General features: G+C 41.3%; 1 protein-coding gene across 1 annotated transcript in view; it reads right to left on the minus strand.

Annotated features, from left to right (window-relative positions):
• The window catches only part of LOC102310984 (mitogen-activated protein kinase kinase kinase kinase 4), a gene marked incomplete in the record, with an annotated part of 101,660 nt that extends 89,655 nt beyond the window's left edge, over nucleotides 1–12,005 (minus strand). Inside the window, 2 exon segments of the mRNA XM_005932555.3 lie at nucleotides 11,388–11,453; nucleotides 11,716–12,005. Coding sequence (XP_005932617.2) covers nucleotides 11,388–11,453; nucleotides 11,716–11,772 — 123 coding nt within the window.
• Nucleotides 12,006–17,522: the final 5,517 nt, after the last annotated feature.

A 17,522-nucleotide genomic window follows, 5' to 3' on the forward strand; every position in this document is an offset into this window, starting at 1 on the left:
AGTAAGCAAGGCTACTAATAACATCTCATCACTTGCCAGTCCTGGCATGTGACATAGTTTATGGGCTGGATCATAGAAAAATGGACTCTTGTGCCTATCGTGTGTGTCAGCGTGACTGTAACTGAGAACAGAGGAACAAACACAGAGGGATATCTGTTCACAACGAGACCTAATCAATCTAATAAACTGCAAAACACCTTCACTCCAAGTCTTACAACAGCCTCCTCACACTGACAAACAACTGCACCACCTCAGCTTTTAAATTACATTTGGCCTTCTTATCACTCTCATCCGTAGATACTTAGAGTAAGGAAAACTGAGGCTCACTGACTCTAACGCTGAGAAGAGAAACAACACAGTACAGGCCAAGAGAAGCACATACAAGAGATTAAGTGGATGTTTATCTTTTTAAGGCTGGAACAACAATTCAAGTTTGACTGAAAATAATACAAACTAATGAAGGGGTAAAGAAGTTCAAACCCCCTGTAGACAGAGGTGTAACAGAACACTGCAGCAATATATATCAGCAAATAAAACATATTACACTAAGGGAGAGCAGAGGAGGAAGAAAAAGAGGAAGAGGAAGAAAAAGAGGAAGTAAAGATGAAACCTCGTGTCAAACAGGTGGAGATATTTAAATAAAGATTGAGGCTCAGAGTTTACACACCCACATGGAATCTTTTTATATTTAAATATTCAAATTATGCTTTGATTTATTTTTTTTATGTACTAACTGGAACCCGATGCAACCTGTTAATAGCATGCGTGGAGACTGTCCGTCCTCATCCATGCTGAACGTCAGTGAAAATAATAATTGGGGATTTGCCAAACCCTGACTTTCAATTAGACAATGATGCACTCTGAGACGTTATCATATCTATACAAAACTAATTACAAAATAAAAATGTGATTACAGAGAACTTTAAGCCTGGCCAGTAGCTCCATGTCAGATTTCAGTACATGGCAGTTTTCAATCTTTAGTGCTACAGACATTTTGGTCCATATCAAATGCTGCCACCGTGCACTCATTTACAATACAAAGGCTCATTTCTTTTGTTGCTCATTTTTGGAAATGTAGCATCTACAGTTTGACACGGCACACAGGCAGAGCTAATGCTCTGGACAAGCCATCTGTTTGCACTGTCTGCACGCTTGCATCCATCCACCTAACACCGCATACACACTGTAGCTGAGTGTATTATATAACAACCTTTCCAGGAGCCAGCAGACACAAAACAAAAAAATAAAAGAGGGCTATTTGTTAACTAAGATGGGTTTTTATAGACATGCATAAGTGAGACAAACACAGCTGATGCTACTGTCTGGATTTACATGTGGCATCTCAGACATTTAGCTGAGCCAGAGGAACAAATGGGGAGTTTAAATATAGTTTAATACATCTAATATATCAAAAATCCTCCTCAGAGGCATTCAAATAGGAATCAAAGCAATATTTTACATTGGCAGGCCACTAATGGGTCTATTAATGTCAGTCTGAGTGTATTTGGTTACTCACTTCAGGAATGATGGATTTACAAGTAGACACCCCTCATGCCCTAATTATGGAAGTTTTTTGAAAAATATCTCTGTTCACATGAAAAGCCAAGAAACCATCTCAAGCACTGTCAAGGGCAAGTTAAAGAAACAGGAGGCAATATGACCCTAACCAGGCAGAAATATTGGCCAGTCAAAAGCCTACAAACAATAAAGTGGTAGAGTCTGATGTTTACTGGAGCTGCACACCTTTCATGTTGCAAAATGAAATCTCTGTAAACACAGAGTTGGAAGGAGGGTTTTTTTTTCCAGTGATCCAAAACGCTGTTTACGTGTGGACGAAAAGCCAAAACACAGATACAAAGCTTACCCCACCACAGTGCCGCACCACGAGTGTGAACATGGCTCCATTGCGGGGCTCTGCTTAATGTGGACAGCCCACACAATGGGCTGCCCAACACTGCGGCGCCCAGATGTGCTCTAAATTTCAAACCAGTAGAGGGGCCCACTGTGGACAGCTCACTGTGGACCCACGTGGGCCAAAAGATTGCATCTTTGATGGGTATTTGTCTCGATTTAAAATCCACACACACAAACAATCCTTTTTTTTCCAGACTAACTGATAACACCACTTCAGCAATTTCAGGTGAATTCCTGAAAAAAGAAACCTTTGCTTTGTGAAAAATATTTTAACAGAAACATAAAATATGTACTTAAAAGCACAAAGGGACTGATACACAATTACATCTCAAAAACTGTAACTAAGAGCTGAACAGCAGCAAGTGTAGCCACTTTTTTCTCTTTATCCTGATCAGTCCTAATTCTCTCTCTCTTTCCTCCGTGCCATCTCATGCTGAAGGATTACGAGGTAATTAAGCCAAGGTTTTCCAGTTTTGGGTCAACCAACACGTCGGCCACAATGGTCCCCTGGTTGACTGGTATCAGCAAGTAAGAGGAAATTGACTGAAGGCAGTTACCAATCCTGTGAGGTCAAATGAGTTATGTGCTTGAAATTTTTTTAAAAACTAATATGATAAAGAACTGAAATTAGTTAGATATTTTACAATGAAGTTCTCTCAACTGATAAATGTAAGAAAATGAGGAAAGGGAAAAAACATTTCAAACTATTTAATATATATTAATATAATAACATTAAATACATAAATAATCCTTTTATTTTTATATTTTGGTCGCATTTTACTTTAATCTATTGCTTTGTGTTTATATTCTGTGAAGAATCAATTTTTTTAGCACAGGCAGCGATCTCATCTTTTATATTGTTGGTTTTAATGATCAGTTAAACTGCAATCAATGCTGTGCTCAAGAGAACACACAAAAAAATAAAGATCAATAAAAGCAGTGAGGTAAACTGCGACTAGAGATTCAATCTCCAGCAGAGTTAAAAGTGCCAATCTTGTTCTGGTGATAATGGTGTAAAAATGAACGCAACAAATGGAAGCAAATGTCATCCATGTCAAAATCTCTTGAAATACAAAAGAAAAAACAAAATCTTTCTGCTGATGGATGAAAGGATCCTCGGAGATTCACCAGCAGAAGCAGTACAGTCACTGCATCAGTCCGCACCAGTGCGAGCATCAAAGAACATGACCCAGATACTGTCTGAGGCTTGTGGCTTATTTTTAGCTTAACTTTAGCTAGCAGGCACGGTTGGCTACTGCTAACAGATTCATTAACAACAGTAGCAGGGTCACCTTTGAGTCGAATAAAAAAAAGAAACGTGCTTCTAAAAGAGAAAGTCACCTACAAGTTGGTGTGTTGAAGCACTTTTGTGAAAACCTTTACACTGAAAGGCTCGGGAGCAGTTCCATCAGCACTTTAGTGCAACTTCTCCATGAAACACGGTGACACAGTTGGGTTCCTGTTACTGCTATCAGTGGTAGAGCTTCCACTTCTTCTGTCTGGAAAGGTCACAGCAGATAAGCGCAGCTCTGACGGTAAAGAAAGTTCCCCATAGAGAGGTGGCAGGCTTTTGCTGCTTCACTTCCTGTGCTGAGAAAGGTCGCAGCAGACAAGACTAACATTCCAGTTTGAATAGCCGGAAGGCCGGTGAGCCGGCTTTGCATGAGCCTATTCCTTCTGACAGCTTTGTAGTTCCTCCACTTTACAGAGCCGGGGCCCCGGCTATAAATAGCTTTACCCGTACAAGTTATAAAACAAGAGAAATTTAGGAGGTGGGTAATAATAATAATAACGTGCTCCTGATGAAATCTTTTTTTAATAGGTTTAAGCTCGTACACCATTATTTCTGTGGATATTCTGAGTCACTGAAATGTAGATATTTATTTTCCAACACATTTAAACATCCAGCCTTTATTAAGGAAGTGGCTTTTGTCAAGATTGAAGATTGTAGTGACGAAAACACACAACAGTGGAAGTTTCCACTTGGATTAATCATCATGTTGAGTTGTTAGATGATAAAAAATTATTTTGTCAGTCAATTATTTGACTTATTTGCAACTTCTCCATGAGAAGTTGCACCAAAGCGCTGATGGATCTGCTCCCACGCCTTTCAGTGTAAAGGTTTTCACAATTATTTTTGGTTTCAGTTTGTCAAATCTGTGGATTTACTGTAGGTCAAGTACTGTGAATACTCATTAGTCACAGTCCTAGTTTATAGCACTACTGGACAGGGCTGTTCGATATAACGATATATATCGGTTGACGATATAAAAACGTCTATCGTTTCATTTTACGCTATCGTTTGTTTCGTGGTGTCGCAAAATAAACTGTTTACGGCAATATTTTTTCATCATTTTGATGGTCACTGTAGTGGCTATATTAATTTCTTAAAGTTCTCTCTTTCTCTTATATTTAATATAACCACACTACGGACGGACAAGCGCCTGTTTTTATGCGTTGTCGTTAGCAACAACGACGGTAAAACCATCGCGTGTCCGCTTGTTTATTTTCCACATAAACCTTTCACAATAAAGCTCAAGATCCTGTTGAGACTTTTCAAAATAAACTGAATCACGTGAAAGATATGCAGAGTATTTATGGATGAGAAGCAAAAAAATAAACCTTAGACTCAAACGTTAGAACAGGCTTTTCCCCGCAGCACGCTGTGTAATAAATACTCACAAAGAAAACGGCGGCGTTACAACTTATGTCTAAAAATGTATCGTTTCATGCATCGGTTAAAACACTCGACTCCAGCTACATGACGCGCAGCTGGAAACACTTCACGCAAGTCGAGCTGCCCGAGATTCACAGAATTTACAGAAAATGTTAATTTTTGTGATTTATATCGTTATCGGACGATAGATGTCTTATATCGGGATATGAGATTTTGGTCATATCGCACAGCCCTACTACTGGATACTACAAGTCAAGATTCATGATATTATTTCAGTCACAGAAAAAGCCAGATACACCAGCTACCTATCAGGTATGGTGATTCAAATGAACTGGGTGTTTTTAATGATTGGGGTGATCGTGGCTCAAGAGTTGGGAGTTCGCCTTGTAATCGGAAGGTTGCCGGTTCGAGCCCCGGCTTGGACAGTCTCGTCGTTGTGTCCTTGGGCAAGACACTTCACCCGTTGCCTACTGGTGGTGGTCAGAGGGCCCGGTGGCGCCAGTGTCCGGCAGCCTCGCCTCTGTCAGTGCGCCCCAGGGTGGCTGTGGCTACAATGTAGCTTGCCATCACCAGTGTGTGAATGGGTGGATGACTGGACGTGTAAAGTGCTTTGGGGTCCTTAGGGACTAGTAAAAGCGCTATACAAATACAGGCCATTTACCAATTACTTTAAAAACATTTAAAGAAAATCCAATTGTTCTGCAGCTGTGGGCATTACTAAAAGCAGTGGGGCAATATTTAGTATTCAAAAACAGCACTGCAGTCACTTCATTGAAACAAACTGAACCTCGTGGAAGATGCAGATGCTGATGTAGACTTGCAGCAGGTTGAAGGAAACCTGAAACAGAGCCTGAGTACTTAGACGTCCATGTATCTGACAGATCAGCTATGCATTCAGTCATACGCTGAGGTGCATCTCCTCTGAGACACTTGCAGTAATGGTGCTCTACCCAGCAGATGACAGGCAGCTGATAGAGAGCCACACCCAGCTTCACTTTATCAGCAAGGAGAAAAACAAGCATCTTTCCTGTTAGAAAGTCAGGATGAAGACTTGCACAAGAAGTGAAACTGCTTTGACAGGAGGTTTATTATCTGTTCTATCTAAACAGATTTTTTGTTTTACTTTCAGCCGTGAGATGATTTAGTGTTTTATATCACAGTATTGCACATTTTGCAGGCATTACCTTAAACTCCAGAGATTTATTATCAAAATGCAACAAATCAAAAAAAGGATTGATTTTTGCAGCTGTTAAAATTGCTGCAACCTAACATTTAATCAGATCTAAAGGTGTTATCACATCTACACTTGGTTCTTTTCACTGGCTTCCTGTGAAATAAACCAAATTATAAACAAGTAGCAGCATTCATGATGGTTCCTACTGGGGGATAAATCAATGTTATAACTTTAAATGCGTTTCATCTTTCCCCATAACGTGGTCATGAGATGCAGGTGAAATCGAGAATCGTAGTGCTGATGCTTCTATGTCCAAAAACAGAATACAGGGAACACTTGGTCTTGTTAGCTGCACAGAATATCTGGCACTGGAGTTCCACTGGTACACTATATATTGGAAGCACTACAGATAAAATCCTCACATACCACTGAAATGGCAGGTTAGAGAATGATGATTACAAAACACTGCACCAGGGTGAGGCGGTACATATTCCACCTCTGATACGAGGAGAACAGCCTGCTGTGCAATCTGGCTTTCATTTTATTCACATCTCTTTCTAATCATTCACTTAGAGTTCAAGTCTTTTTTTAACATAAAAGTCTAATTACCTTAGGTTTTCACTCATTTTCCAATGATCAGCCACAACAATAAAAAATTTAAATAAAAAAAATAAATAAATACTTTTTTTTTTTAAAAACAGTGTGCAGGTCCCCTAAATGCCTTTAAATAAGCTCTGACCCATCGAGGTGGTGGTGATCCATCCTGTGCTGTCTGCTGACACCAGGCTCATGGGCACTGGATCCTCTGAGGTTGGGATGCTGGGCGGGTCTTCCATGGATCAGGCTTGTCCCAGTGTATCCTGCTCCATTTGTATGGTGTATACCTCCTGCAGTTTTTGCAGTATTTTTGAGGCACACTGAGGCGGGGTGTTTAATTTGCTTTTTGATTTATGACTTAAGGTGGCACCTGCATGAATGCCAGGTTTCCCAGCAGAACACGGCACCATAACAAGATGAGCCAAGTTACCCACTGTGCCTGTCGGGCATTTTAATCTTGTGGCCCATCTGTACTTTTTAATGAATACTTAAGGGTGTGTAAAGGCCTTAAAGAGTATAAATTCTAATTGCTCATGTAAAAACTGGATATTTCCAGGCTTTCCACATTTGTGGAAATTATGTTATTTCAACTGATATTTTGTGCTCCCTCTAGCATGTTGATAATAAGCTGAACATGATCCACAGTGTGGTCTCCTACTCCACTTTAAATCTCATATTATTGCAGAATTTTTATAAATCTGAAACCTCTGATATACATCGTGTGGATACATGACAGAACAACAGGAACAGGGCTGTGGTTTTTCTAATCTAGCCATCAGAGCACAGCCATCAACTTCTCCTCACTATGCTGATGACTTCTGCTGTTTCACTGCTTCCTCACAAATTTCCATTCACTCTACAAATGAGGTAACAAGCCTCATCTTTAGGGAGTAAAGCCAAAAAGCTTATTCGTTTACTCGACTCGGATACTTTGTTACAACTTTGTAATACGGAGTGAGCCGGTGAGCCTGAAACAGTGAGTAAAGGAAAGAAGCGCAGCGAGACTCAAAGCTCAGAAAGTCATAAATGGGTTAAACCATTTCCTCAGAGAGAGGGGGATTCCCAGCCCCACATGCTGAGTGCAGCCTTACACCGGAGTTTTAAAATTTCCTCCAGCCCCTCTCTTCAGCTTTGATTGAACTTTTCCCTCACCTCCCACTGTTTAAATGGAAACAGAAACACTGTGACCTCTGCATATTCATTTGTTTCTTTTCATGTTTTTTGCAGATGTTTCAGCTTTTCATTTCAAAGAAATCCAGTGAAACCTACACATTACGCTAAACTCAAAACCCCATCGCGTGGAGGCAAGCTTGTCGTCTGGAATGTTCAATATAATACGTGGCATGCACAGCGGTGTGAGTGATGCACTGAGGCCCTCGTCTTTATTTTCTACAAGCAAATTAAAACACTTTGGTACCTCAATGGTGAAATCTTCTCTCTTGCATATTTCATCTTCTCTGTCTTTCTCTCCCCAACCGCTCTACTCCCTCTCCTGTTTTTATTTCTCTGTCCCGACAGCTGTTGTCGGTGCACACAGCTGCAACACTCCTCACTCTGTCATGCTCTGCAGCTACTCGCCAGCCTGGGAAACCTGACCAATCGCCAAGTGTGGAGGATCAAGTGCACATGTGCAGACCCAAACACACACAGGCACACACATAGGTTTTTGGGTCAGATGTTAGCGAGGCAGGCGGCACAGACAAGCACAGGGAAAAAAAGCCTCAGCTTCACTCAAACCCTGGTTGGCACACGTAATTATGATTCATTGAATCCTGAGGAACTAAACTCAAAATGTCAAGGTTAATTTGTGCTTCGGTGCATCAGAGCATTTCCAAAACCACTTGTCCCCTGCTCTAATGAAACGTTTACAGCCACCGTCGCCTTCCACTCCCCGCCAACCACAAAGAAACAAACAAAAAAATAATAATTCAAAGTAAATCGAGATCTCATTCAGTCTTGTTTTTCTTGCAGCACCGAAAAAACAAAAACAGCCAAACAAACACACCCACTGTGTATAATTACAAGGAGAAATTTCGCTGCACACACCGAGCGTGCATTTATAGAGGCTCGCCTCAGGGCCGGCCTCGCCATCCACGACTAGAAATTCAAAGTGACGCTCCTCTCAATAAGAGGAATCGCTCGGTGCTGCCAGTGACTTGTGTAATCCCCAAAAGCAAAGATGCAGTAGAACCTTGTACTCTACTGTGAACACCGATGCCTAACGTACATGTGTAAATACGAGAGGTCAGACGAACATAAGCTCACAATATATGCTTGCATAAGACTGGACTGCCAGTCCTAAGACGTCCTAAGACTGCCCAGCCAATATTATTGGGTGATATTAGCCTTTTGCTGATGTGACCTTATTGACATTTATGATGGCCGATAAATGAAAATTGACAATATATAAATATATGGGAATATTATATTTTATTAAAATCAGGCTTAAGAAACCTTTATTATGGGTCTCCATTCACACTTTAGGACTGTATTCATTAGCAGAGCCAAAGCAAATCTTTGTCCACAGTAACTGTTCCAGATGGACTCTATCGAGGCTTTAACATGATCTCATACCATTGCTACCATATGGAGCATGTTAACCAGCTAGAGATAAACAACATAGCATATATCCATCCATTCTTTTTTTCTACTTATCCACTTCAGGGTTGCAGGACCACTAGGTGGTGTGGACAGTATAAAAAATGGACGTGGCTACAATAATGTCACCCACTAGATTCTGAGGTTCCAACTGAAGCCTTGAGATAAGCATTTCTTTATCTTAGTAGCCGAGTGGCTAGTGACTGACAACTTATAGCCAATGAGCAGGCAGTCCTTAATTTTAAAACACAGGCTTGACCAAGAGTTATAAAATAGACTTATTCCGTTCAATTTGAAATGAGTGACTGAGTCCATAAATTCAGAAACATTTATCGAGGTCAAGTAAAAAGATATTTTCCCGCAGACATCTACAGGACCAGAAGTCCTTTTTTGCAACCACAGCTATCGCCATATAGTGGGCCTTGCAGGTTTAAGGCACTTACGCACCGACTTCATTTTTGCGATAGGGAGGCAACCTCCATTTTTTATACTGTCTACGATTGGAGAACATATTTATGTATAACTTTAATCTATTTTCAATCTTCTTCATGTCACGATTTCTAGCACATGTTACAACCTCCATAACAACAGTACTAAACATATTATGAGGCTGATGTAACTCTTTTTTTAAAGTCTTTTTGGGCACCAAAATAAAGGCAAACCTTAAAATTTAGTTTTGTCATTCGAGATCTTGCCGCTATCCAGTTCAAAAACACTGGCTGACAGCTGCAGTCATACTTAAATGATGGAATTACCCCCTCCCTCTGTGTACTGTCCAAAAACAATTCTGTCATCCAAATTAAATCACGATTTAATGCTTAGTAAGAGCTGATTAAGCTAGCTGACTGTATTAAACCCCTGCCTAGCTTACCTTATGCATAGCAGCCCCGAACTTTTCCCAGACATTCACCCATCAGACTATAACCTCCTAGTTCTCTACTCTAAAATCTGTGTGACGTCCAGATGCGCAGATTTAAGAACAGTTCATGTGATAAGACTGGTTTGTTCACAGCTAGCAAGTAAAGTCATGCTTCCTGCGCGTACCAGAGAGGCAGCACACTTAAATTAACAGTGTACTTGCAGCACTGAAATCACAGCACCGGCACGCACTCCTCCCACTGTGTGCGACATGTAAGAAAGAACAACTTCAGACAATGTCATGTGTGTTCACGTGTGAAAAGAGCTCGACAAAACCTAAAGTCAGTTTCAATTAATCCTACAAAAAAACCTGGTGGAGAGAAAATGTGCACCACACATCTCAGTCAAGGTGTTTGTTGTTCAGTGAAATTCAGTTGGAGTTATTCCAAAAGGATTTGGGCTGGGCCAATGCCATTGCTAGAATGCATCACAGAAGGGGGAAGGGAAAAAAAACGCACAAACATACACATACGGGGACTATTTTCTAGCTTCAGGAACATAAGAGTGGATTGCAGATTTGACTTGCAATTTGTGCTACACAAGTGTCAGATGTTGCAAATGACTGCAGGTCACAGCCATCCAAGCCTTACCTGCTTTGTGTTTTACATGATATTCATGTGACATATTTTGAAAACAAACCACAGCAACATTCAGAAATGCAAAAGCTTTATATGATACAAAGCTGCATGTGTGTGAGACGCTATTTTCCAGGAGCCAGCTCAACAGAAGCTCTGGCAGATCCATCAGCTGTAACCCATTCCTCCTTTTTCCCCTGTGCTCTCAGCTTTGCCAAATAACAACAACAGGGTGATGTCGCTGCTCTGCTGCTCATCTCTGCCAGGCTATGGAGGTGGAAAACTGGGCTGCAAGAGTACCAGGTCTCCGTCAAATGCCTTTTCCGCTAAGTGTGATGGGATGAACAGGCCTACCTCCTCCCCCCTCCCATTAATGCAGCACAGGGCCGCTCCAGCAGAAAGGCCTGCCGGGCAACGGTGTGCACAAATGCGCAATGAAACACCGCCCACCCAATGGCGCACAAGTCGGTCAGCGTGGTGAAGCCTGTCATGCACGGATTGGGTCGGCCCTGTCAGTGCGAGGCAACGCGTGCACTGTGCAAGGAATATTTCACTGGGGTGTGGATGAGGAGAGGAGGAGAAGAGGGAGGAGGGATCTCTTCAGGACCAAAATAGGCCTAACGTTACCGGGATGATGTTAGCATCGTTGAATAACATTAAGATGAAATAATTAAAATAAATAAATGGATGTAAAGCAGAGAGAGAGGTCAAAACGCTATCAGAGATAATCCAGTCCAGACCGCACTGGTCCCAAGTGAAGGAGGGGAGGGGGTAATGTTATAAAAACGTGTTCCTGAGACCGTGAGAGAGGAAAAAATACATAAATGCATGTTTGTGCTCCAGTTTCCGCCGCCAGTTTGGTCTCAGATGGTGCTTAAACACACACACACACACACTGAGAGAAACAGGGAGAGAGATGGAGGCTCAGACCAACCTTGTAGACTTGTCCATATGTACCATTTCCGACCACTTCCACCAGCTCGAAAATCCCAGCAGGATCCTGGATTTAAAAGAAAAAGACAAACAGCAGAAGCGGATTAATTGATTCCCCGTAGCAATTACAAGCGGGTTCGTTCGATGCAGGAGCCGGCTGCGCCCGGTTCGCTTCTCATGCCAGCGGATATAGACAAAGAAAAGCTGCCGTAGGGCTGTGTCAACAACAGCACTGCCTCGCTGTGTGATTGTATTTTTTTGTTAAAAAAAATCAGAGGGAGAAAGAGGGTAAACGCGAGCGTGGAAATGTCACTGTGAAGCACACTCACCCTCAGGGATGCCAGGTCTATGTCCACCAGACTTTTAGCCGGAGAGTCGTTCGCCATTTTCGTTTAAAAAAGGTGGTAAATTAGCGGAATAACGGCGTGTTTTAGTCTCCTTCAGGCGGACGGCGTGTGTCTCATCCTCGGGTAGTTTTAATTTTAATCCCCTTACTAATATTTTCAACCCAAGGCGCGTTTTTTTCTCGCTATAGTCCCAGACAGAAGCTCCGCTGCTGCTGCTACATACCGACCAAGTGCCGGACCGCTGCCTGCTGCGCTCGCTCGCTCGCTCGCTCTCTCTCTCTCTCTATTCTCCGCCCTCTCTCTCGCAGTCAGTCCCTATGTCTCTCTGCCTCTCTTTCTCCTCATTCCCCGCCCCTTTATCCCAGGGACAGCACTAGATTTTCTGGGGCCTGGAACCAAAGTCACCCCCTCCTCACCACCCCGAAGTATTTCTGCACATGCGCATTCACACAAGTGGTTCAACAATATATAGCAGTTACAAACACAACCCACCTCTTAGGATTACTTATTTCTTCTTCTTCACGACGCCCACCTTATTAAACATTAGCGCTGGAGCACTGCCTGATTTAAATCTCTGCAGGAAATGCCGTGGTGACTTACAACGTAAATGGAAATGCCTTTTAACCTTGCGCCATATGCTTCCTCGTAAATCCGACGTGCACCTCCTGAGAAAAAACTAGATGTGAAAAAACATTTTAGTTGTTAGTTTAGCTTCTGACATATGCATTGCATGCAATAATACTTAAATTGTTATAAAACAAAACAAAATAAAACAGAAACATTTTTAAACAATAAAAACTAAGCAAGAAATCGACTCTGGAAACTCACTGATACCAACCAAATAAAAACCAAAATTCAAATTAAATAAAAATAACTAGAAAATACAAAACTAAAATAACTCTTGTGTATATTCAAGATTGCTAGAATGAGGATGCAGTTGATACTAGCATGGCTGATAACCGTTATTGCTATGCAGAAGCTAGCGCACAGCTATCAAGTCAGTAGACACAAACTAATCACACATGGTTAGTCCATTTAAGCAGACATAGCCCCATCCTGCATATTTATATTGCTTCTGGCTACTTTGTCCTCTCAACAAAGATGGGGTTATAGTTGTAACATGACTTGAGCAATAATTGAAATCTAACCATGTAAGATGTTTAAAGGGAAACTATCTCTCTGGCATCAACCAGATAGTTTGTTACACAGAACCTACTAACTCCCCTTTGACACTGTTTATAAAAAGGGCCAATATTAACACGTCATCAATGACTATAATGGGTTAAGGCACAGTCCTAGCTGCCAGTAGTCCGTCATGCAAAACATAGCTTTTTGGACCCTTGTGCGAAAAGCAACAATTAATCAGAGCAATCAGATAAATGACAAATCTAGTCAGTAGTTACAATGTAAGTAATTGTAAATGCGTACCTATTGGGAAGTCCAGTTTCATTTAGTAGTTTATTGCCTTCACGCAAACAGTTTTCCTACTTTCTTCTTTTCTTCCAGCTTTTGTTTGTATCCTCCCATTTCTCAGACAGGGATACAGGACAATTAGAGCATGTGAAATGGAAACAGTGATAAATATTTCAGTACTGCTGACACTGCTCTGCAGACGAGCTGCATTATTTCCTGCTGCCATCCCTCTTACAGTACCTGTCAGCAGCCATGTCGCTTGTTAGCTGCATACTGATAACATATCACATCACGATGATATCAGCATCCTCTTTTACAAGTCATGTTGTATAATTTGTTCTCCAGCATCCCTCTAGACTAATGCTGGATGTGATGTGGATACTAATGTCTGAAGTAAAGGTCTGCTGGTTTACGGCTTCAGTCCAGGCTGAAATGGGTCAACTCAACAATTGATATTACCATGAAAAATGCACTAGAGACAATAAAGAGAAAAATATCCTGTTTGTGGTAGTTCTCTGGGTGAAAATGCACTGCTGGTGGTGAGTGGTTGGACTGCTTCAAGCTAATAATAAAGCAAAATTAACTCAAACAACCACCCACCACAATCAGTGTATGCAGAAGAGCATCTCTGAATGCACAAGACGTCAAACCTTGAAGGAGATGGGCTACAGCAGCAGAAGGCCGCACTTGGTGCCACTCTTGCCAGCTAAGAACAGGAAACTGAGGCTACACCAAAACAAAAATGTAGCCAGGTTAGTTTTAGTTTCTGCTGTGACATTTGGATGGTGGGTGTAAACAACATGAAACCATGGATCCATCCTGCTTTGAGGTCATCAGAAAAGGAAGCAGATGATGGTCTAATGGTGTGGAGGATATTCTCTTTGCACACTTTTGGCCCCTTAATACCAGGAGAGCATCGTTTAAAGGTGATGACCTGTCTGAGTATTATTGGTGATCATGTCCATCCACTTTTTACCACTATGTACTCCTCTGAGGGCCGCGTCCAGTGGGATAATGTGCTCTGTCACAAAGCCCAGATAGTCTAACTAATTTCATGAACAAGACAGAGAGTTCACTGTAGTCAAATGGCCTGAAAAATGACTAGATGTCAATCCAACACAGCACATTTACATATTCACTCATTATAAGTTATATATGATGAATAATTATAAGTATAAGTTTACCATTTAGCACTTGGAAGAACACACTAGTAGGCTGAAACTTAATGACAAAACTTGGTAGATGCACTGTTGTGTCTTCACGAGCCATAAAACCCAATAATGTCCCAATAATGACAATTTTATTTGCAAGTTTGGATGAGACAATTCAAACTTTTTGTATTTTTAAATTGCAGCACTCTATTTACATCTGTTGTTTTTATCCATCAGCAGCTCTTCAGTCAGTCAGTTCAGTTTCCTGATTCTTGTTCTGCAATTTGTCCCCAGTCTGTTTTCTGCAGCGAATTCACTTTGTCTGTTTGTTTGTGATTTTTGTTCTCTTTTCTATATCCATGTCCATTCCTATGCTACAGTTTTACATTTCTCTGGTAATCCAGATGCTAAAGCTTTGCCTCGCTCACTTTGAACTGTCAATCCACGTACACCAAAAAAAAAAAAAAGGAAAACAAAGAAAAAAAGAACATCAGTTAGCCCACATGGAACTAAACCACAGGAATCTGGAGTACAAGTTAACATATACAAACATACCTTCAGTATCATGTTTTCCATTGTGAAAAGGGGCACTTTAAATAACAAAGCAAAAAACACAACTTTGATTGCATCATTATAAGAAAATGAGATTCACAGATTTTTACAACAATTACATTTGGGGGGGGAAAGGACTACATGGGAAGGAACATAATGGAGTAGCAAGGACAAAGTATGAAGACATCAGAAGGCAAGAATTGGGTCATATGAGCTGCTGTTTCACATCCTGTTGGGGATAAAAATAATTTTGCACTGTGCCCTAAAACTTATGGTCTTGCCCGCTTGATTGAGTCTTTCCTTTGAAGGTGATGAAGGGGGATGACCCAAAGACATCAAAGTATCAACCGCTGGGTGTGCCCTGCTTTCATGTGTTATCTATAGAAGGGATATTTTGGAGATTCCAGGCTGGACATGTAAATTAGGCTGCTTAGTTTATTCTAGACCTGGAAAATATACTCAGACTCTTCATGAGCCTGCCCAGAGTGACTCATGGAGGGCACCGCTCAGTGTTTGCTGAAGCTCGGCTCCTCAGTGTTTGCCCATTTGCAAGTATTTTCTTTTCGGCTTTCTCTCTTAGATTTTCATAATGCATGTTTATCTCAGATGGTTCTTCACCAAAGAGCTTGTCAGATCGCATCAAAGACATGTGTCTGTGGGCTTTTTTTTTTAGCAATCTCTTCTCACAAGGTAATTTTCCATGTGTCAGGTTACTCATCTGTATCATCTGTATCTGAGTTATGTCTTGGTACCCAACATAATGATGAAATCAAAAACAGCGCCGTGGAAGGGGAAGTCAGAAGGAGAAGTTTCTAACGACGCGCACGACCGGGCTGAACCTGAAATAACAAACAATACCATTTAATCCCTGTGACAAACACACCCACTGCCACTGATCCACACCTTGGAGGTGGAGGAAGTGGCTTTTGTCACTGGACATTCATGTTTGTATTTCTAATGTCATCGGATGGTACTCACACACAGTGACTCAACAACCGTGGCTGTTAATCAGGTCAAACAGGGACTAAGAGCTGGATTACAGAAAAGGCTTTGATCCAGATATTTTCCTTTTGTGTGTGTATGTTGCTTTTTAAAAGATCTAAGTTTTAGCCTGAACAGTTTTAACTGTTCAGAAAGTAAAAATGGTTTATAAGATGAGAATAAGAGTAAGAACAAATTGCAATTGTAAGCAGGTTTTCCAAGTTTTATTATAGGGTGAGGCATAACCATGAGTCCATTCACGGAGCTTTAGCTATTAAATATCTTTAACACCACTCATCACACTGATATTTTTAAACTGGTCTGTTACACTTTATGTACATAATGGCACACACAAATGTCTGGTTTGCTATCTTTGTGGGGACCTCCCACTGGCATAATGCTTTCCCTACCCTAACCCTAATAATCAAAGATGAATGCCTAACCCTGACTCCTACCCTAAACCTAACCATAACCCGGATGGGTCAAACACTGAGCTAACACTCTGCTTGTGTTTGATCTACCACAGCTTCCTCCTTCATCCTCTGTGCCGTTGAAGTCGTGATGTGTAACTGCATGTCAGCATGTCGATGAATTTGAATTTGCAAGATTTGCCATTTTGTTGCTTTCAATGGTAAAAGCAGGATTGACAGTAACTAGTTTTACATCAGTCTAGGCCTCAGTCCCATTGATTACCTGAAGCAGGACATGTAACTGTTGGCAATGCTAGTATGGCTTCCCACCACTAAAGGCCTGTTGGTGTATGAATGAAAAAGATGGCCGGGGTGGGAAGAAAAAACACCTCGTGCTCTTTGAACCTAGAAAACAGGAGGCAGAAATTACATATCTGGACAAATATCACTAGGCTAAGCATATTTATGTTTTCTGACAGAGAACAGGGGGAACAGCTGATTTTCTTCTAAAATGCTGCACTTTACTTTTCCTTTAAAGGAATCACTATGTGTGTGTTCAGTCTCTGTATGATGTTTCGTATGTGCACTTTTGATCCCTTTGTCCTGAACATGGCACAAGAGAAAGACTCAATATGAAGTTCATCCACATCTCTTAAAAATACCAAAATCTGTGTGCATACTGTGGTTATTTGTGTGGTTGTAAACGATGCTGTTTATCAGATGGCAGTGCTGTCATGATGCTTTTGCAATGTTGACAAAACGCACTTTGTGTTACATCAAAGACGTGTCAGAACATGATGGATGTTCTACATGGATGTGATGATGATGCTACCATATTCTTCTGCCTCCTCTCAGCTGGAGGCCTGTATGAACTCAATGCACCCATGATTCAGCTCACCTGCTATCTTCCAACAAACACTGCCCCCCTGTGGCACACAGCTGCTAGAGCCAAGCACATCCACAATTCATTTTGCCCAGTGACAGTCACATTACAGACTATATAAATAAAACACCAGTGGAGCCTAAGAGGAGAATGAAACAGGTAGATGCTTGTTGTTTGGATTGAGTGAGCCAAATCTGCAGTCTCACTGAGGGAGGAGGATGTGGATCTGGATGTGTCAGGCCTCGTTCCCTGTTACAACTAGAAATGGGGATTCTCAGGAACCTACTGGGATAAAGTATAGATAAACTACACCCTCTAAGGTTTTAAATATCAGGGCATAATACAAAAATGATCTTGTTCGTAGGAGTTGAAATTACTGTATATGACAACTGATAATAT

The sequence above is a fragment of the Haplochromis burtoni genome, unplaced genomic scaffold (assembly GCF_018398535.1).
Source record: "Haplochromis burtoni strain Fernald_Lab_line unplaced genomic scaffold, NCSU_Asbu1 Contig_154, whole genome shotgun sequence".
Taxonomy (NCBI): Eukaryota; Metazoa; Chordata; class Actinopteri; order Cichliformes; family Cichlidae; genus Haplochromis; species Haplochromis burtoni.